The sequence below is a fragment of the Amborella trichopoda genome, chromosome 8, assembly GCF_054954075.1.
Source record: "Amborella trichopoda isolate Santa Cruz 75 chromosome 8, AtrichopodaSantaCruz75HAP2 v2.0, whole genome shotgun sequence".
Classification (NCBI taxonomy): Eukaryota; Viridiplantae; Streptophyta; class Magnoliopsida; order Amborellales; family Amborellaceae; genus Amborella; species Amborella trichopoda.
In genome coordinates, this window is record NC_142343.1 from 5,555,048 (window position 1) to 5,578,264 (window position 23,217).

A 23,217-nucleotide genomic window follows, 5' to 3' on the forward strand; every position below is an offset into this window, starting at 1 on the left:
GTATGGCATCGTTTCCCATATATATATATATATATATATATATATATATATATACCTGCAGAAATCTATGAAATCCTTTTCTTTGAATCTTGTTTTTGGCCCCGGTAAAAGTTGGCTTTTTTATGAATCTAGTTCATTCCTTTTCTTTCTCGTGATAAAGTGGTCAAAGTTTAACTATGCTCCCTAGGGTAAAAATGCCGCTCTATTCTTGATAATGGAAAAGTAGTTTATCCGGGGATGCACATAACTAATTTGTGATCCCCAATGTAGGACTGAGATTGAGTGCGTTCGGATCTAGATCCACAGTTATCCTGATTTGGAACTGAAAAGTATCCATTGGCCTTAATCCATATCAGGATCCGATTGGATTTAAAAAATTACTTTATATATTACATAAAATAATAAACAATAATATATAAATAAATAAATAATATTATATGTATATTACATTTATATATATATATATATATATATATATATATATATATATATAATGTTTTAATAACTGGATCGGATCGAAATTAAATCCACCTATACCCAGATCTAATCTGAATTTTGATAGGGTCCGAAATTCAAGTTTCAGATCCAAACCAAAAAAATTCTCAACCCTACCCCAGTACATTACACATCCATCTAAAAAAGGAAATATATACAATGAGACTATTAATCTTTGGTACAAGATGGTCATAGTTAATTTTGACCATTGGATGTGAAATTAGATGCCTACATTTATTCTATCGACCAAGCTCATACTTCAAAAGAAATTTTCTTGAATTTTCGGACACACCCAAGCTATTAGATTTCGCCTTAGATGGTTGTAAGTAATTGTGACATATTTGCATCAAAAGTAAATGGTCTCATTGTATACATTCTTTCTACAAAATAGATGTGAAGTAATGATCTCTCCAAAATAAGGTAAAAATCAATTGTTTAAAAGTTTTATTATTTAAATTTTAAAATCATTTTTTCTTTTTACACATTCATGATCTCCAAAGATTATATATACCTAAAAACTTAGGTCCGGGATCCATATCAAAAATGCATCACGAATATAGAACACAAATCTACATGTGAGTCATAAGACTAATAATATTAGTGTCTAAGATAATTGTTTTTACCTAAGATAAAGCTTTACCCTATATTATTGGGAATCATATATACACATGTGTCTCTAAAGTTGGGATTCAGACCGTAAATCTCTCCCTCCATAATTGAAGCATTTCCAAGCGTATGGTTCGCCATGATGGAATCTCTGTCAATAATAAAAAGTCATTTGGTGCCCCATTTTAAAATGTAGCCTATATCCATATGCAAGCATTTATCTGCACATGCTATTAAATGTATGTGTGAGAATAGGTCACATCATCCTATATAGTCTCTGACATCATCCTTGTACTTTGTTAATGCAAAAGTATCTTGCTCACACCCTTCCAATAGTTTAGATCTTATAGGACTATATCTAACGGCCAAAAATTAGCCTCGTATTTTTTAAAAAATATAATGTGTATCTGAATTTTGTGGTGTTGGTGTATTTCTATAAATATAGCTAAATAAAAATTATTAAAAAAATATTTCAAATAATAAAAGGCCAAAATATTTTTAAATTTATTTTGGTCAATATTATTTAGAAAAAATTACGTATGTATCCATTATAGTTTGCATTATTACAAAACTATCCATAGTTTATGGTATTACCTAAATATGTCTGTTTTTTCATGGCATAACGAAAATTCAAAAAAAAATAAAAAAATTGTACCCTTTTTTGGTTGTTGAACAATTAAATTGAATGGATTTTCGGTTATTCAACAACTGAAATCAGGCCATGGTGGTTGAAGAACCAAAAATTTTAAAATTTCTATTGATTGGATATTTTTTTCCTCATATTCTCTCTCTATCCACTAATCTAAGTTGTTTTAAATTCAAATTTTGAACAACCAAATTCTCTCTCTATGTTTTTTACCCGTCTTTTCCCTTTAAATTCTTCTCTATCTTTATCCATTCTCTCTCATATTCTCTCCCCCTATGTTTATTCATTTACCCATCTTTTTCCTTTAAACTCTTCTTTGTGTTTATCCATTTTTTCTCCTATGTTTATCCATTCTCTCCCCCTATGTTTATCTATTACATTGGATGGGATTAAACTCTTCTTTATATTTATCCATTCAATTTCGGTTTTTCAAAAATTGAAATTGGTCTGAATTCGGTTTATCCATTCAATTTTCGATTTTTAAAAAACTAAAATTGGTTTGAATTCGATTTATCCATTCAATTTTCCGTTTTTCAAAACAAAAATTGGTCCGATTTCGGTGGTTGAACAACCCAAAATCCATAGAGAGAGAATACGCAAAGGACCTATGACAGAGAAAAAAATTTGGTTGTTGAAGATCCAAAAATTTAAAATTTTCGGTTCTTCAACAACAAGAAATTTTGAAATTTCAGTTTTCCAGAAACCGAAATTGGCCCGACTTCTATTGTTGAACAACCGAAAATCCATTAAATTCATTGTTCAACAAACAGAAAAAGGTAAAATTGTCTTTTTTAGCAAAATTTCATGACATGAAAAAATGGATAGATAGGTAATAACGGAAACTATCTAGTAGTTTCGTAATAACACAAACTACAACGGATATATACGTAATTTTCCCTACTATTTATTTAAAATATTTTTTATTAATTTTATTCAATCTTGCTTATAAAAATGAACCTAAGGCCAAAATTTCATATTACAATCATTTTTAAATAAAACATAAAAAATAAAAAAAATAAATTTATTTTTGGCCCTTCAAGAAGAGTTTGAATCATGAAAAGGTACTTTTGAATTGTGGTGAGTCAAGCCAAGGCACCTCCTATTCCCTGGAAAATTTAAGGTCTATTTTCTTTTCCATATTTAACTTTAAGGGTGTGTATGATAATGCAGAATTTGGACTATGAAAGCCAAAATTCAATTAACACTGTAGCACTTCCACATTTGATAGCATTTAGAAGGAGAGAAAAGGAAGTGCCGGGCTGAAACTTCCCATTTCGAGGAAAAAGGAGGCCCCCGTTGAAGAGGCAAATTTGGAAGTCAATTCCATTTGTTGGACTATGGTGTCATTTTGCACTTATTGGTGCTTTTTCATTTAAAATTTTTAAATAAGTTTGAACTGAAATTTGAAGATTTGTGAGTCTCACTGCAGTGCATATGTGAAACTATATGTAAAAAAATTGATGAATATGTATGATAAAAAAACAACCCTCAAAGTTTTGGAGGTCTTTTTGAAAAGTTCATTTTACATTTTTTAAGCTATGTCAGTAGATGTATGGGCGCCCTAAAGTTTAGCATATTCCCATGTAAATCATACATAGCAGCATCTCTAAGGTGGGACTGTCAATATGAGCAATACAAGTATTGAAAACTGTTGAATATCAATATTTGGCATGCCCTACCATAGCTGCCTGCACAAATTAGAGAGGAAAAAACAATTGCAAATATTTAACAATGGCTGGATGATAAAATATTCCACTGTGAGATGGATGAGAGGACAAGAGAATTAAAAGAATTGTATGAGAGTCAGACAATTTGTAATGAAGCCTTCAAAATTAGGTGATCGGTCAATTTGAGGTTTAAATTGGGGAACTCTATGATGAATATTGAAATGATATATAGAGTACAATTAATCAGTTACCATTTATAAAGATGCTTGTAGATGATGAACAGATGAACAAGAAGCCTCGTTGTTTCTTAGATTGTTGCCAAACATTTGGAAAATAACGGATTTACTCCCTGAGCAATTCAGCATCCGAAGTAAAAGAGACCAAGAATTAAGTAAACAAATGAGGTAAATGTCATTGTGTTCCTCTGGACGATAATCTTTAGTTGCAACGAGCAGTGGGAGAAGTAAAATAACGATCAACAGATTCATCATAACTCAAGAGGCAGATTCAAGTCAAAGAAAGGATCATCTGTTATCATTATGATATGGGCGAGACTACATAGATAATTGTATAAAGCACAAGCAAAATCAAGAAAAAGGCAAAAAAAAAATGTAAAGATACCACTATGGCTGCAATATCTAATTACAATTGTCCCTTGACACCTAAATCATTTGAGAGAGAGAGAATAAAAGTAGTAGATCAAGCTCCACATCTCACGGATACCAACCATTTACAGTCACTCCTCCATCAACACAAATGACTTGGCCAGTAATATATGATGCAGCTGGCATGCAAAGGAATGCAACTAGACCTGCAACTTCTTCAGGCTCCCCTATCCGCCGCATCAGGGTTCATGCAACGACCGACTCTAATTTCTCCCTGTTTGTGAGTAACTGTGAAGAAAGAAGATGAATGATTCATAAACTAACTGTGAAGAAAGAAGATGAATGATTCATAACTGATTTATTCGCCCATGATAATTATGGCTACTTGAAAGTTCAAAAGTGCATACTTTTTTTACAAGTTGTGTCCTCACAAACCAAGGCGATACACTGTTGGTACAGATGTTGTCCTTTGCCCAATCACAAGCTAGGTTTTTAGTAATTTGATTCAATGCACCTGCAGAAACGTGTAAATAAACAAAAAAAATCCATATGCATGCTTACTGAAAGCCTATTAAGGTGAACATAGTTTTGTAATCCCACTTGGTCCCAAAAAAATTCCCAGAAGACCAGAGAAAGAACATGTTCTTCTATTTCCAAAGGGACCTATTTGATATGACTATAGTTGCTTAAGAGTACAATGTTTCAAGATTGCCCATAAGAATAAGAGAGAGAGCAATTAAAAACAAAAGCTAGATTTCAAAAGAATTGAAGCTTTAAGTTACCTTTACTTGCTGCATATGGAGTACCCACATCTACACCAACCACCCCACAAACAGAGGATATGAAAACAATGCTTCCTACTCCTGATGCTTCTAGAAGAGGATGCGAGAGTTGACACATATGGTAAGCAGATCCAAAGTTGGTTTCCATTACAAAGGAGAGATCCTCAGCTGTATACTCGACAGTGGGTTTTGATATGTTTGTCCCAACATTGTTCACCTGGAACCAGGAAGCCCAACAAACACATCAGTTGTTCACATTAGAATGTAAAAGACATAATTGATTATACCCAAAATGCCAAAAGTATTTCGTAAATGTTTTATCTATTTTAAAGCATTGTCTGCCCATTTATATAAAAATTCAGCTGTAAAAATGTTCTACATGTAACCCATGAGAAAATATGGAAGGTTACCTGCAAATTTACCCTCTCCAAAGTCTACTTTGTTTGTGAAGTTCCATCTACTAAAGTAAGAAACTATTATGATTGTGATGCCAAGGAAAAGTAATAATCTGTTACATGTACTCATCAAGAACCAAATCCCCTGCAAATCGTTGTCAAAGAAATATGATGTGTTCTGGTAATTTTAGGAAAATTTAGCTTCTTTTTTCCATTCCTAAATGAGATTTGTTTTTTCCTTTTTTTGGGTTGTGTGACTGGCAAGTACTGTAGATGTGGAAAGCATGTTAAAAAATTTTATACCATTAGTCCTCTAATTCTTTCTTAAGGAAATCTTGGAGACGGAGAGGCACCATTGGCAAAAGGAGAGATAGATGATGGATGATGCACAAATGCAGACTTTTGTTAACATTGGCTATGGATGTTGTCATGTAAATCACTACTAAATTGTTTAATGATTAGTGAACATGCCTAAGAATCGATTTGGACAACCAAAATTTTGCAATAGACTCAATGCTAGATGGTCAAGGTGGTAGATCTGCACAACAGGATGTTTTGAGTTCTATTCTTATCACGGGTAGGGTACCCAATCCTATCGAACTACCCAAAAAAAGAAGAAAAATGAGAACAAGAGAATGTTTTCTCTCGTAATGTAAGAGCAAAAAAGTGGCCTAATTGGGTTATTATTCATGGGCATCTCCCTTATGTGGTCTTGCTCATTGACAGAACAACTCCAAAAACGTTCTTGACCCCGCAAAATGGAATACTTGTTTTTCTCCATTTATAAAGAACCTTCTTATGTAGAATTTTTATATTGTCCAAAAGGGGCATGATCCTCTGGCTACAACATCCGTCACATTTGCATACTATGATCTCCATCCAATTTCAAATTATTGCTGCAATCATTTTCAGGCTTATGCATGCCTGCGAGGTGATTACATTGTATATATCCTGTTGGGTTTGATCATAGCTAAATCACCAGATCCATATTTTTTTCTAAAGATTAGGCTATTATGGAAAATAGAAAATTGAGTTTCTTGGGAAGCAAGAAAGTGATATCTTTAGAAGAGAATGAATGATGACATAATACCCATCCTTTGAGGGTCACTCTTTTAGGGTTATGAGAATGAATCTCCAATATGAAGATGGGTCTCCAAGAGAGAGACATAAGCTCTGAGAGAGGGGCAGTATTCCCATGAGTTTTGGGTTGAATGAATATCTATGTTGCTATCGAGGTTATCTTTCCAGTAGCGATATTGCAGTGAAAAAGAGGATGTTGATCGACGGTGTTGCTCGGTCGGGAAAGCGGGTTTAGAAGGGAAGATCGGTTCTGGTCTTTTACCAAATAGGTACTATCTCTTGTAATCCAAAATTGTAATCTTCATTGTGATAGTGGATTTCTTGTTGCCGAGGCCGTGCATGTAGCCCTACAGGGTGAACCACGTAAATCGTGGATTTCTAGTTGCTGAGGCCGTGGATGTAGCCTTACAGATCCAGTAGCAGTATTGCGATGGAAAAGAGGATGTTGATCGAAGATGTTGTCGGTCAGGAGAGCGGGTTTAGAAGGGAAGATCGATGATGGTATTTTACTGATGTTTAGAGATAGGTACCATAAACTGTAATCTTCATTGTGATAGTGGATTTCTAGTTGCTGAGGCCGTGCATGTAGCCCTACAAGGTGAACTACGTACATCGTGGCTTTCTAGTTGCCGAGGCCGTGGATGTAGTCCTACAGGGTGAACTACATAAATAGTCTGATGTTGTGGTGTGCTTTTTATGTTTGTTTTATTTCTTGCACTCGATTTATAGTTGTATTCATCTACTTCGCATTTAGTCAATCATATACACGATCTTGGGTGGGATCTGGTGTTTGGGATTCTTAATTCTGTAAGCTAAAGGGTTCTTGATTCCAGAGCTTAAAATTAAAAAAGAGAAATATATGCAGCTCTGTTTTAGAAGTCCAACAAAGAGAAGAATGTATGATACTTACAAGGATATTGAGCTTCAACTTAAAATGTGCAGAAACAGTTTCAATCAATTTCTTCCGATTGGGACGCAATGATAAATCACAAACTAAACCATGAATATCTAATCCCATTGCCTTGCACTCATGCAAGCATTGGTTAAGCTCGCCTTCATCGAGAGTGCAGGTATAGACTGATGCTCCAAGTCCTGCTAATTCTTCTACTATAGCACGCCTATGAAAAGATTAGAAGTGATCAAAAGTTAAAACTTTCTTTGGAGCTAAATTCCCATTGAAATCAATAAGTATCATTAAAATATTTATACCATGCCAGCGATTTGGGAGTTAGACTTAGTTGACTAAAGATTGAGAAAATGATATGAAGGAGTGGATTTAATTTGAATATAGAAAAAGCAAATTAAATTTGAGGAAAGTGCAGTAGGAATGTTCTCAAGGAGGTCCAACATGTCTTATTATAAAATTTACGCCATAAATACTAGCACTATAGTAAACATGTAAGCTCGACACCCGAAGCATCTAAATTTCCTCAAGGAGAGACCAGATGGTGACAACAACAAGAATAAGGATTAAAAGATAAAGATAAAAAAAATTATAAGAAATAAAAATATTATAAAATCCAAAAAAATAAGGATGCATGTTCAAAGTAAAATTAAGAAAAATACATCAAAATAAGGTTAAAAAAGTGGTAAAAAAAGAAATTAAATAATCAACTTGAGACTCGGGGATTTTCAAAATAATTCAAAAAGATAGGGAAAATGTAAAAAGAAGTATTCATTGCAAAAAACTTTCCAAAATTCGGCAAAATGATAGACAATGTTAGAAAATATATATATCATAAATAAATTTCTTATTTTTTAGAATTTTGTCAATATCCTCGAATACTCGGGACTCGGACCAAGTAGGCACACACTGATGGAAAGGAACACATTCTCCTTCTCTGGTGAAATAAGAGGAAATAAAGCATATGAGAGGAATACGACAATGTGAGTGCATAAAAAGAAACACATCCAGATGAAATGAAGGGCAAGAATATCTAAGAAGAAACAAGCTACAATATGCATACAGCACTGAATGAAAATGAGAGACAGAGAGAGAGAGGGACCCAATTCCTTTAGTCCCCCCAGTAACCAAAGCAATCATGTGACGCAGAGACCATCTCTGTCCTCTCTTCATCTTCTCTGCTCCCTCCATTTCTATTGAGTTTCTCTTTCTCTTTGTACCTCTTTTCATTTCTTTGGGGTACCTCATCTCATCTCTTATACATAGTTTCGTGGGCCGGCAGAAATCTGACTTCTGCTCTACAACGTGCCTAGCGAAAAAAACAAAATGGTCGGCAGATAGCTCCTAGCCTTAAGCTAAAAAAAAAAAAAACAAAGTTCATAAAAGGTTGCAACCTTAAATGTAGAATTATATATGCGCCTAAAAAATCTATCAGAAATTGTTGTTTTAATATTGAAAAACCCTCTAATTGATCATCGCGACATTGATATATATGGATATGAAAAATATGAAAAAAGATTTTGAGTCCCAAAAATAGTGCATCTTGCTACACATTATCTAGACAGTCCTTATTCAAGATTTTCATATGTTTATAGATCTACTTGATTTTAATCATTTTTGGAGTTTAAAATTTTATAATTAGATATAAAAATAGATTTTAAGATAATCCTAATACTTTTTAACTTCAACATTACATATTATGATCAAATTTGGAGGTGAGCCATAATTGGATTGTTTAAGGTTGCCACCTTATAGAAACCACACCAAAAAAAAGATAGTTGCTAAAAACGTTTTTTTTTTTCTTCCTTCCTTTTTTATGTTAAATCTTGATATTATACTTATAAAGTCATTAATAGGTTATTAAGATTAAAAAAGTTACCTAACAATTTTATCACCAAAGTGTTTCAGTAAGTAAATAAAACTATCAGATAATAAATTTTATTTTATGTTTATAATTTTAAATTTTAGTATATATTTATAATGATATGTTTTAATTTATAGTGATAATTTTAAACTCATTTATTAAATGATTTTAATAATTTGATTTTTTGACATGATTTTTATAATAAATTTATAGTTTTTAACATAAAATTTTTAAAAACAACACAAAAATAAATAAATATTAACTTTCTAAATAAAATTTATAGCTTTCAAATCATATAGTGGGAAACAACATGAACGTAAAATTTATAATATGAGTGCATAATTTTTTAAAATTAAATGTGTTGTTTCATTTGTAACTTGTGAAATATTTTATCAAAGTGAGAGTATAACTTTTAATATCAAATTATAAATTCTAATATATTTTGGTTGTTAAGTAAAGTTTTGAATTTCAATAATATAATAAATATCACGACGTGTCTTAATTTTATTGCAAAAACTTTGTAATTGCATATTATATTCATGATTTTAATTATTCTCTAAAAATTAATAATGAATCAATTTGATAGTAACAATAGAATGCTAAATTAAAGAAAATATTATATACTTGTATATTATTAAAGATAAGGAGAGTAATGTCTTTTACAATAAAGCTATTAATTATTTTAAAATAATGAAAATTAACTTTTGCAATTGATTTATTGTTGTACACCACTTTCTCTACACGTGAAGGTGGAAGATGTGAAAGTATATTGTATAAAGTGCACCTATAAGAACATATTGTACACTTGATCCATCAAGAAAAATGTATATTAATAGTATTTTATGTATGCTAAATATGGGATCTACTTTTAAAAATATTTTTAAAAAAAAATTTAATGTTATTAATATTTTTAAAATCCAGACAAACTGGTACTACAACTGATCGACCCCTCATCGATTTAGAGATTGGTTTGATCCTTGTAACATCTCGTGACCTTCCCACAATGATGAACCAGGTGATGATGATGGCAAGTGGGACACATGAAATTTATGCCGTATTTCATTGGAGTATTTCTCTCACATATATCACACTCTAATAAAATGATCAATGTGGAAGTGCCAACATAATTTGTATGCTAGATGAAGAACATAAGTTCGACGAAGAAATGAGAAGATCATAAGTTAGAGGAAGGAATGAGAAGATCAAAGATGTAGGAAATCATAACACGGATGCATCAACATATTGATTACCTGTATATCTTTCTCTTTTTTCTTTTTTTTTCTTTTTTTTTTTTTTTTTTTTTTTTGAGGTGTATAAGTGGTATGACGGGCCCTTAGCCTCAACCTTTTCTTCGCACGGTCGTAACTTGCTTTTTTGGGGTTTTGCTCGCAACATGAAATTCGCAGGGATTCCCACCATTTTTTCATGGATGGCTATTTAGGGAACAATTAAAGGCGGCCTCTGATGACAAAGAAGCGTTGGTCTTCTCGACTCCTAAAAGGGTCTATTGTTATAAGGTGATGATGTTCAAACCAAAAATGTGGGCACCAATCCATGACCACTATTTTTTAAGACATCCTACACCATGACCTCATCAAGTCATGTGAGTGAGTCACCCATATCTGTGACCTCGACCGGATCTTCAATTGGTTGTGCCTCTGCCAGCTCAAGATGAACTAGTAAAATGCCCATTTTTTAAGACATTCTAGGGTTCATTGTGTTGGATTTTGTGTTATACAAAATCACCCACATTAGAAAATCCCATATTGTGTGGGATTGAGATTGATCCATATTATATGGGATTGAAATTGCTATTTGATAAGTTTCTTAAAGGAAATAGAAATCTAAAAAGATTAGGACGCTTGGATATATATCACTATGGTTTTTGTTGAGGTTTAGAAAGGTAACTCTTTGTTCTAAATCTTTGATATAACTTTCATTGATATAGTGGATTTCAATTTGTTGTGCCCATGGATTTAGCCCTTTTAGGGTAAACCATGTAAATATTTGTGTTCTTGTAGTTTCTGTTTCTTGCTTTATTTCTCGTACTTTATTAGCCAAAAATCTAACCCATCGGGTTTAGAGCTTCCGCGCACAACACGTTGTCCACCATGGGGTTTAGAGATTGATCCACAAAATTATGGGTACCTGCTTAATGTAAAGGTTGGCTAGGAAAGCTCATGTTAATAGGGTAGTTTTTTTTTTTGTTTGATTGATAATTCAGTGCGGAGGATAGGCCCTTATCCATTTTTTCATATAGATTAGAAAGTTAGTTTTTTATTGAAGGTGTCAATGAGCAGTGTTCGCAAGATTGGAAACCACACCATGATAATTGGGTATGGGGGTGCTAGCACCACAACCCAGCCATTTTTCTGCTGATGGAGTAGCAATATGAATTTTTGTATACTATTACCATGGACGTGGTCAAGCAATGGTTAGAGAGTAGGACTTGTGAATAGATATGGCAACTACAGATTATGGATATGGAACTCTGTCAGTGCCTAATTATATACAACATGCATATAGAAATTGTATCCTATAATTTTAGCAAGTATTGTTCATACCCTCTGTATAGATCTATTATAGTCTAATTCATTCTATTGAATATAGAGAAAGATTGTTTCTCACATGGTATCAAAGCTATGTTCTCTGTGATTATTTGGGCCATATCTGCCTTCTCTGCAATCTACGTAAGCTCGGTCTTCTCTATCACTTCTGATTAGTGGAAGCTCGGTCGAGATAACTTCATCTGGTAGGTCTCTCTCAATCACTATTTTCTCTCCACTCTCAGATCTCTCTCTCTCTCTCTCTCTTTCTCTCTCTTATCTCCCTCTTATTTCTCTCTGATCTCTCTATCTCTCTCAACTCTCCCTCTGTCTCTCTATATTTTCTCTCTCTTGTAGATCTCTCTCAACTCCCCCATTTTCTCTTTTGCATTCACCTTTTCTCTCTCCTCTCTCTCTCTAATGGCACCTCCCTTCTCTCTTTCCCTCTTTAACCCTTCTCTCTCTCTAAGCATGAGGGTACTATAGACGATTGGTGTGCACTCACTCTCTACCTTGCTTTCCGAACCATTAGTCTTCTCTTTCCAAGCTTGTATTGACCTCTCTCTCCCTCTCTCTCTTACCTTGTTGACTCATCTTTTTCCTTCAATGAAAAAATCGGAGTCTTTCCAACTTGTACCTATTAAACTCAATGGTACCAACCATACATTCTGAGCCTTATTTATGAAATGTCATTCATAGAAAAGGTATCCTCGGATGCATTGATGGGATGCAAAAGAAACCTGATGAGCCAGAAAAAATAGAAGAATGGGACATAAACAATGCTCAAATTATAGCATAGCTGATGGACTCATCAGAAAGTAAAATAATGATCATTCTGAGCACTTTCAAAACTACTCGATAAGCATGGAAATTTATTGAGGAAATTTATAATCAGACTAACTGGGCACGAAAATACCAGTTGGTATAGGAACTTCGCTCTCTCTGATAAGGAGCGTAGTTCAGAACGTCTACTATTCCATGAAGACACATTGGGATGCTCTAATACTCATGGAACCTGCGATTGAAGATGGTCCTAGCGCATCAATAATTGTGAAATCTCGAGAGGAAATTCAAGTTATTGAATTTTCAATGGCACTCCGTCCGGAGTTTAAAAGTGTCATAAATGACATGGTCCATAGAAGCTCTCTCCCCACTCTAAATCAAGCTCTTTCTGAGCTAATTGCATAAGTAACCAAGATTAAATCTCTTAACTTAAGTGCAATTCGTATTATGTCCTTCCAAAGAAATTATTATCTGTCCGATGTAACTATTGTAAAGAACTGGCACACATCAAGTACACATGCTCAAAGAAGAAGAAAGTGTATCTACGTTGTTGTTGTTGATACAAGTCGATCATTGATCAAGTACCCACAAACTCAAATTGGATGCCACAATCCTACTTCTGCTTCACCAACTATGATATTTACACATGAACAAGTGCAGTCTATGCTTTCTCAATCACATCGGCCTCTAAACCTACCCCCTCTTTCTCAGATAACTATGTTTCTACCTCTTGGCTGATCGACTCAGGAGCTTCTCATTATATGACCTCCGATGAGTCAATCCTAGTTGATTGTAAATCTTTTTCTGATACTATCTATACTGCTGATAGAGCCACTATGAAAGTTTAAAAAATGGGCTCCGTATCTCTTACCTCTGACCCTTTTGGTAATTAGGGGTTTATAATGTTTACTATGTTCGTTCACTTGCCATCAATGTATTGTTTATCGGTCAACTTACCTTTCGAATTGTAATGTTGTTTTTTTATCCATTTTCTTGCTACTTACAGGATCGGCAGTCAGGGCAATTGACTGGGACTAGGTGTAAAGCAAGAAATTTGTACTACGTGTGCCAACTTCTTTTGTTTGTGTTGTTTCTACTATTGATGATGTATTTCTATGGCATCAATATCTAGGTCACATCTCTAATTCTTGTTTACAGCATTTATTTTCCCGCAATATGCTTAGTACTATTATAAATAAAATGTTTACTAATGTCCAACATTGTGCATCTTGTAATTCGCTAAATCTCATGCTTTATATTTTTCTCGAAGTACTTTCATTTCATCTTCTACGTTCGATCTTGTTCATACTGATGTGTGGAGTCCTACATGGGTTTTCTTTATGAATTATCACACTAAATTTTTTAAAATTTTCACTCACGTTTATTCACATGTAGAAACTCAATTTTTCACTAAAATCAAAGTCCTACCCTCAGACTCTGGAGGGGAATATATTAGTGGGTTACTTCAACAGCTTTTTGCTAATAAAAACATTCAATACCAAAAAACATGTTCTTATACATCAGAACAAAATGGTGTTGTCGAGCGTAAAATTGTCATATCTTGAAAATCACAAGATCCCTTCTTTTATCTACATCTGTCTAAAAGAATTTGGGGTAGAAGCTATTTGTACATCAATCTTTCTCATCGACGTCATGCCTTCCTCTATTTTATCTGGTGAAACACCTTTCCAAAAATTATTTATACAATCACCCGATTATTCCCTTCTACGTGTCTTTGGTTGCACTTACTTTGTATTGTTGCCCCCAATTGAGAGAGATAAGTTCTTTCCAAAAACTGTCAAATGTTGCTTCATTTGTTACCCTGACCATAAAAAAGGATATCGGTGCTATGACCCTGTGACCAAAAGACTTTGGGTATCCCGACATATGGTGTTCTATGAACATATTCCATTCTTTGAAAATAAAAATTATCACGCATCTTCTTATCTTTCTTTCTTGGTCCCTTTTTATGATTCTGTTCCCAATTCCTCTGGTCACTCCACTCGTCTCTCTCCATCTGAAGCCCAGGAAAGAACTCCATCAACTCATGCTAACAATCCTAATCAAAACCCTAAACCTGTTGACCATTTGCCGCTCCTTGCTCTTAAATGAAGCACCTGGGTATTTGTCCTGCCTACCCGACTTGCTGACCTTTTTCCCTCAGCACCAAGCATTCCTTGTTTCTGTTTATTCTTATTCTGAACCCCAGACTTACAAAGAAGCTGCAAGTGAACTTGAGCGGCAACAAGCAATTACTGATGAGTTGAATGCACTTGAGCACATGCGTGCTTGGGACCTAATACCTCTCCCAAAAGGAAAAATTGATGTAGGTTATTGATGGGTATATAATTAAAATCAACGCAGATGGCAGTCTTGAACAATACAAAGCTTTTCTTATAGCAAAAGGTTAAAATCAACGATATGGCATCGACTTTGTAGAAACCTTTGCTACCGTTGCCCATATGACTATTGTTCGTACATTGATTTCAGTAGTTTATATTCAGCAATGGCCACTTTATATTAGATGTAAAAAGATGTTTTTCTCAATGGTGATCTTGATAAAGAAGTTATCTCCAAGCGTTGTGGATTCTAAAAAATGAGTGTAAACTTCGATGGGCCTTGTATGGACTCAAACAAGCACGTCATGTTTGGTTTAAGAAATTTCGTCGACAAAGTCATCATGACCCAACCCTCTTTGTGTCTGAAACTTCTGAAGGACGAGTTATCTTGTTACTATACATGGGTTCATGATTATCTCTGGTAATGATATGAGTACAATTCACAAAATCAAATAGAAGCTCAACAACATTCTTGAAATGAAAGATTTGGGTATCTTGCGGTATTTTCTCAGATTAGAAGTTGCATATTCTCTTCATGGCTAACTGTTGTCAGAGCTAAAATATGTTTCAAAGATTGTTTCTCAAGCTCGACTCAAGGATGATACAAAGAGAGTTCATACACCTCTTGAGGTCAATGCTAAATTTCGAGCTACAGATGGAGAAGTTATTCCTGACCCAACCTTTTATAGGAAACTGGTTGGAAAGCTGATATATCTAACAATATCACGTCCAAATATTGCTTGTGTAATTCATATGATTAATCAGTTTCTGAGTTCTTCACGCTATGTATATCTCACAGCTATTTTGCACATCATTCATTATATCAGGGATACCCGTCATCAAGCTTTATTTTTCTCCTCCTCTACCTCACTTGAGCTCCGGGCCTATACAGACTCTGATTTTACAGGAAACCCGAGAGATCGCAAATCTACCACAGGATTTTGCATTTTTCTCAGTGATTTTCTTATCTCTTGGAAAAGCAAGAAATAAAAACGAATTGCTCAATCAAGAAGCTAAATACCAGGCTCTGGCACAAACCACCACTGAGATTGTTTTGCTACGTTGGCTGCTCGAAGACATGGGTGTCGCTTTCTCTACTCTTACTCCACTTTATTGTGACAGCAAGAGTATTATCTACATTTCTAAATATCCAGAGTTTCATGAGCACACAAAACATATTGAAGTCGATTGCCACTATGTTTGACAAGAATATCTAGCACACACAATTTTCTTACCATACGTGCCCACCGCAGCTCAACTCACTGACTTTTTTACTAAGTCTCATCCTCCGTGTACTTTATCACAGTTTGTTTCCAAACTCTTTATGATTTCTTTCAAATCATCTCGAATTTGAGGGGGAGTGTGAACAAGTATGACAACTACAACAGATATGTAAAGTACAAATTATGGATATAGAACATTGTCACTGCCTAATTGTATATAACACTCATATAGCAGAGAAAGATTGTTTCTCACAGTATCAACCATTGATGCTTGTATTATTTTAGTGGGTTCCACTCTCTTTCATTACCATTTATCACTTACAATAATGATCCAAAGTATTATAGTTCTGCTTAGTGAACCTTAAGAACATATGGATTGTTAGTGATCGATAAGTAAAGATGAATGATTCCTCAATTGAGCAGATGGTGGACATGAACTTTTTCTAAAAAATTTTGGAAGAACGGTCCATCTACAACGTCTATTCTGAGAATTGACAGGTTGGATTTAGATACATTTGTACTATACAAATACATAGTAAATGGGTGTTGGTATCTAATACGTATCAGCCCACTCACAATTTAAGACTTAACTAGGGAACAAAGCTAAAATACTTTCTTAAAACATGATTCATTTACGGCAACAATGAATGCCTACCTAAAATAATTTCTTAAAATATGATTAAATTGACGAAAGAGTAGGACTTCAACTATCGTTAGAAAATGGACTTTGTGATTGAATCGTCTCAGAGATAGAACTCGGCATCGGCGTAATTCGTCTCGGCCAAAATGCTTTTTATCAGCACATATTCTTGCTCTCCATTCAAAATTTAAAGCAACGATGGAGAGTGCAACAATGACTTTACGGCATGTATGAGATAACTGCATCAATAACCTTGACTTCAAATTGAAATCTAATGGTTCCCAAAATTATTTGCCTCTCTTGATCGAAACTCTTCTCTGACAATGTTCATTGGCTAAATTTCGTTAACAGTTCACTTGAACCCGACAGTTCACTTTGACCACATAGCCTTCACTCCATTCCTATGTCTTGAATAATTTGGAATAGCAAATTGTTTGAAACCAACCATCTCTTATTGACATTTGATGAGGTAATAGCAAATTGTTTGAAATCAAATGATATCACGGAATACCTTGTTTATACTTATAAATAAATAAATAAAAAGAAGAACAAGACGGGAATAGAAGAAAATGCTAAAAAAAGGGGAGAAATTCCCAAATCAAGAATAGAGATTTTTTGTTTTGATTCAAAAAAAAATTGTTTGAACTATTTTAGATAATACAAGAGGTACAATTTGGGACAAATTTGATAGAATTAGGTGAAATAATGATGGAGAAATCAAAGATTTTTTTTGTCTCAGTTCAAAAAAACTCCCAAATGTTGGACTCTTAATTTCTTCTGTTTCGTTTTTCGATTGAAAATGATTGCGCACGTCAAAAAGATGGCTCAAAACCTAAAATTTTGACATGAGTTTCATAGTTTTGGTGAAAAAATTGGGAGACAAAGTTTGGAAATAGGGGGCTAGGGTTTCATGAACAAAAACATGTCTTTTTTTTTTTTTTTTTTTTTTCTTTTTTTGCCTTTTTTGAGTCACATGTTTTCCTAGGTGGCTCAGACTTATCCTTTGAGACTTGGGGGATTTTGAGATGGCTTGGAGATATTTTAAATGATATACATTATTGGAGTTACAACAATGGTAAGTGTCTTGATTAATCTAGTGAACCGATACATGTTATAAGCCTAGGACACACAAATTCAATGAACGAAAGAAATGAAATGATCGTGTACGAAATTTAATATTTTAATTGATTTAAAAAATGACAAAACATACTTTACATTTAGTATGGGTAAGCTTTTTATGTTTCCTCTACAACGTAAAACTTATATACTTCCCCTTATCCAACCATGCATTCTGAATGGAGGGTTAAGATTGCCCTAATCACAATGTCATGTCTCTACACTATTTTATTTTAAATTTATTTTATATAAACTATTTTGACACCAAATTTTGTACGTCTAATCCTCTATTAAACCCGTCCAAGTGAAAAATATAAAATCAATATTTTCAATAAATTAAAATGATCAAAATACCTTTGAAAATTTTTTGGGGTATTTTGATCATTATATTTTATTAAAAAATTGTTTTTAATATTTTTCATAGGTGTGCCCCAATGAGAAGATGGTACGTACCAAATTTATTATTCATAAAATTTGTCTAAAAAACTAAAAATAAAATACTTTGAGACGCCGGATCTATAATCAAACGGTCAGTGACTCTCTTGATCAAAATTGGACGGCCGGATTGTAAGGGAAGCATAGATCTTCTGTGCTGTAGGGGAAATGTAGAAACATTTTCCTTTAATACGAGGCCACAACCACTTTTAGTTATTAAATTAAAACTGATTGACTAGGGTGTGACTTTGATTGGGCTAAAAGCTCCGTAACACTCCCCTAGACAATTGGATCTCACATTTGACTCTATGCTGTGACCTTCTTGTACCAAACATAAAGTTTCATGCAATCCAATACGCAATGAGACTATTCCTTTTGGTTCAACTAGGTCGCAATCACCGCGTGGTCGAGAGTTCATTTTCATTGTAAGTGACTGCATAGTTTTTCCTTACAAAGTTTAGAGTCTATTAATATTTTGTTTCTATCATAAGCTGTGTTCGACCACTCGGGTGAGCCAACCCAGATCGCTTGAGTCACTCGGGCTTGCCAGGGTATATTGAGTTTGGTGGTCAAGCTCAAGATCTTAAAAAATAAAAATAATATAAAACTATAAAATAAGCTGATACGCATATATTCTAAAAATAATATCATATACACTGCTTTTGACTCAACTCGGAGCGATCTGCGCATGTCACTCATGACGCAGAGTTTCTTCTCCCTTGAGCTACAAGTCTTTATCTAATACACAGAACCTAATCACTTTTGATCTCCTTTGAGCTTAAAATGTTGGGTACATTGAGCTTTTTATTTATTTATTGATATGTGTATATATATAGCCATGGTAGCCATGGTGGAAGTGAAAGAAAGTGATCAAAGCAATCCACAGGAAGGGAAAATGGGTGAAGCAGAGAACAGAAGAAGAGAGAGATGGTCCCTTCATGGGATGTCTGCTCTGGTCACTGGAGGCACCAAGGGAATTGGGTCTCTGTCTCTCCCCCCAAATTTTCAAGCTCCAGTTTGTTAATTTCATTTATGCTTACTCCATAAGTCTTAAAAATGCCATATGGCGTAAATATTAGTGTTTGGCCCCATTTTTGCCTGAAAAATCACGCTAAAAATCGACTACACCAGGCATGTTATGTCTATTGCACTGCGGTCGATTTATCCACACGTTTTTTTAAAATTGGATGGCGCCAAGCCTATGGGCAAAAATACTATTTATTTTCGCTGGTTGTGTAGTAGGTTCCCCCCACACACACATATATATATATATATATATATATATATATATATATATATATATATATATATATATATATATATATATATATATATATATATATATATATATATATATAGGAAGACAATATAAAACGCCTATAGGCGAAAGTAAAAAATGATTTTGCCTACCTTCATCATCATCCAAACTTCATCGTATGGTCACAGTTATCCAGTAGTGTTTTAATTTTCATTTTTTTTTAACTTATCAGAATTATCTGAAATTTGGAACTTGTGTACATCTTAGTGAGGTGCACCTAATAAAAATATGAAAAAAATAATTCACAAAATATAAATTGAGATCAATTTATATTTTACGAATTATTTTTTTCATATTTTTATTAAGTGAGCCTCACTAAGATATACACACGCTCTAAATTTCAAATAATTTATATTTATAGAAAAAAAATAAAAATTGAAATACTACCGGACAACTGTAACCATGCGATGAAGTTTGGATAGTGATCAGGGTAGACGAAATCACTCGCCTATAGGAGTTGGGAAGATTTTTCCACATATATATATATATATATATATATATATATATAGATAATGTCATTATAATATAACGATACCAAACTTCTAGAAAACTATATTTGTGGTATTTGAGTGATCTGAAATTTTGTATACACGCTCTCTTCATCTCAATAGTAAATCTTAAAAAAGATCAATTTTAATTTGCACCCTATATGGTAAAAATGAGCCCCAATAAATATAAATTGTCTAATTAGTGAACTTCAATATCGAGGCCTTTATGAATTTAAAATCAATTAAGCGTCTCATCAAAATGGACGGCCTATGTTAACTGTACAAAAAAAAAATATGTTTGAAATTTTTTTTTTTATGATTTTCATTAGAATAATAAAGAAAAGATAAAAAGAAACCTTTATGTTTTCAGGTAGCATCTCAATCTTTCTCTCTGATTGTGTTACTTTTGCGTTTTTCACCCCATTACGGTTGGTTTTATCTACATTTTCGTTTCCTTTAATTTACCTTTTTTTCTTAATGGGATGATTAAAACCAAAATTATTCATGTACTGGGGATAAACACAGGATATAGATCTAGTCTTCATTACTTTTTTTTGGTATAGATCTAGTTTTGATTACTTCTTTTCTTACAAGATCTTTGTCTTCATTATGCAAGAAGAAATGTATGGAAGCGATTGAGAAAGTAGCTCTTGTATTGAGGAGGCCCTTTTGTTTATTGACACTTCAAGGAAACAGAGGGTTTGACATGGTTAAACATCTCCTTCGGTAGAATTCATGGAATTCAACAAGTTCATGATTTGAGATCTAGTTGGGATGAGTGGGTTCTATTCTGGAGGGTGAATAACCACCGCAAAAGACTATTATGTGTTAATGATACAGAACACTTGTGAAAATGCTTAGGCACAATTATTGGGAATTATCTTGTAAAAAAATTTTCTGTTCTACTATTGTTTTTTTTTTTTTTCCTTGAGTTTGGTAACACAGTTGGGGACTGTGGTATGTATAAATCCAATAGTGTTCTGTACACACTAAATACTTCTTAATACTAAAATAAACTCTATGGTTTAATTTGAATTTTGAAATTTGATTACTTTAAGAGTTTGCCTTAAATGCCTATAATCTTTCTGTAGATATGCTATTGTAGAAGAATTAGCTGGACTAGGAGCATCAATATATACATGTGCTCGCACTGAAGTCGATCTTAACAAATGCTTAGATGAGTGGAAAGGGAGGGAATTCAATGTTCACGGATCAGTTTGTGATTTGTCGTCCCGTGCCAATCGGGAGAATTTGATTGAAGCTGTATCTGCACATTTTAATGGGAAGCTGAATATCCTTGTAAGCTCTGTACTATCTATTCCTTTGCGGCATGCTTTACAATTGATTTCCACGTTTGTTTCTCCTAAAGTAGTAAGTACGAACTATGGCTTGTTTCTAAAATTTATTCTGTGGTAGCATTGTGTTCTAGTCTTTAGATGTATATTTCATTGTACATTTAGACAAAGTTGTTTGAAAGTTTAATATTTTGTTAATATCCAATGCTGGTTTATTTAGTTCCTCTTCTCGTGATATCTCTCACAAGAAATTCAGAGAATCTGAACAATAAATGCTCCAAATGTAACCTCTCTCTCATCCTTGAAATAAATATAACTATTTCTCTTTCACCTCCCAAGTCTTTTTCGGAGTGATCACGGTAGAACGAAGGTTCCACAAATGAGCAGGGGTTGTCAAATCATTTTTGTATTTTATTACTCTGCCCCAACACAGAGCAACTCTTAGCTTGTGCTAACTTACGCATTTACTTTTTAACATTTTAAGAGCTTTTGGCTCTTTTCTTTCCTCCATTAGATCTATTCTTTTCATGCTCAGTTCCCTTTCGTTACATTATTGTTCAAATTTTCTTTTTTGTTTGTTCTTTTTTTTTTTTCTAGTTCTTAATCTGTTATTTTGTTCTCATAGTATCTTTGAGGAATAACATTAATGGTCACCTTTTCCTTTTTACATTTATGAAACTAATCACCACATCTCCCTGGCATTAAATTCAGCTTAGGTGTAGTAGGTAATCAATAACCAGAAGAAAATATGTTTTTTAAGATACTTTGGGCTATGCTAGCCTTTATGTTGTTCCCATATTAACTCTTAACAGTCGGTTAATCGGTTTGATTTGCTTGCTTTAGGTGAATAATGTTGGGACAGGCTTTCGCAAACCATCGGTTGAGTATACCGCCAAGGACTTCTCATTTTTAGTGTCAACCAACTTAGAGTCTGCTTACCACATGTGCCAACTCTCACATCCTCTTCTCAAAGCATCAGAAGCAGGAAGCATCGTCTTCATCTCCTCTGTTGCTGCAGTGGTTGCTCTCGATGTTGGTAGCATATATCCAGCAACTAAAGGTAACTAAAAATGTAGCCTTCATACTTCCTCTTACTAATAACAACAAAAGAGAAAACTTCGATATTCTCTCCTGTATAGAATGTCTAAATCTTTATTCAGCAGTCATATCTTTATGAAATTTGTCCTCTTGACAGTCATAATCATTTGTTTTCTCTTAGCTGCAATAAATCAAATAACAAAGAACCTCGCTTGCGAGTGGGCAAAGGACAATATTCGGACCAACAGTGTGACACCATGGGCTATAAAAACACCCCTTGTGGAAGATGTATGCACTTTTCAACAGAAGTAGCCATGGAAGTAAAATTTATTCGGGCCAAATACATCTCTTTGTGATTCATTTATTGTCTTTTTTCCACAGTTACTCGCGAATAAGGAGATATTAGAGTCAGTCATTGCACGAACTCCTATGCGGCGGACAGGGGAGCGTGAAGAAGTTGCATCTCTTGTTGCATTCCTTTGCATGCCAGCTGCATCTTATATCACAGGCCAAGTCATTTGTGTTGATGGTGCATTCACTGTAAATGGCTGGTTTCCATGATATTCGAGTACTTTTACTAGTACTCTCTCTTTCTCTCAAATGATTTAGGTTCCAAGGGATAACTGGAAATGATTTTGTTTATGTAGTGAGGTTGAGGGCATTTATATCGGTTCCCAAACAAGTGAATGACTGAGGGACCAGAACGGACCTCTCTAGTGAGTAGCTCGAGTGGAACAAACATTTCCTAAAACTATTTAGTAATAGACGGCGGTGAAAGTAGTTTTGCTTTTGATTTAGTGATCCATCAAAACAGGGTCATTTGTATTGTTCCAATTATGTATGCCTATGGGTTTTCCTCTATGAAGTGAACTAAGTTTGAAGATTTTTCTTATTTCACTTTGAAGAGGAATTTCTTGATTATAATAAATATGAAACCAGATTAATATAGAAA

The 23,217-nt window shown here is 33.9% G+C and overlaps 2 protein-coding genes and 1 pseudogene across 3 annotated transcripts; 1 reads left to right on the plus strand and 2 right to left on the minus strand.

The window, feature by feature from the left end:
• Positions 1 to 3,928: 3,928 nt before the first annotated feature.
• LOC148780730 (tropinone reductase homolog At1g07440 pseudogene) lies at positions 3,929 to 4,259 on the minus strand (annotated as a pseudogene).
• LOC105420780 (tropinone reductase homolog At5g06060-like) lies at positions 3,929 to 8,371 on the minus strand. Its single transcript, XM_088873489.1, has 5 exons — positions 8,283 to 8,371; positions 7,187 to 7,394; positions 4,802 to 5,018; positions 4,427 to 4,533; positions 3,929 to 4,307 (listed from the first exon to the last, which is right to left on the minus strand). The coding sequence occupies exons 1-5, from the start codon at positions 8,369 to 8,371 to the stop codon at positions 4,266 to 4,268; spliced, it is 663 nt and encodes a 220-aa protein (XP_088729615.1). The 3' UTR covers positions 3,929 to 4,265.
• A 10,566-nt stretch (positions 8,372 to 18,937) lies between these two features.
• On the plus strand, positions 18,938 to 23,217 carry LOC18436267 (tropinone reductase homolog At5g06060-like). 2 transcript variants are annotated; one of them, XM_011625840.2, is made up of 5 exons: positions 18,938 to 19,107; positions 21,024 to 21,231; positions 22,071 to 22,287; positions 22,447 to 22,553; positions 22,647 to 23,217. In XM_011625840.2, the coding sequence occupies exons 1-5, from the start codon at positions 18,947 to 18,949 to the stop codon at positions 22,824 to 22,826; spliced, it is 873 nt and encodes a 290-aa protein (XP_011624142.2). In that variant the 5' UTR covers positions 18,938 to 18,946; the 3' UTR covers positions 22,827 to 23,217. The 2 variants fall into 2 exon arrangements, with proteins under 2 accessions (XP_011624142.2, XP_088729616.1); XM_088873490.1 differs by lacking the exon at positions 22,447 to 22,553 and having other exon boundaries at positions 18,945 to 19,107; positions 22,647 to 22,844.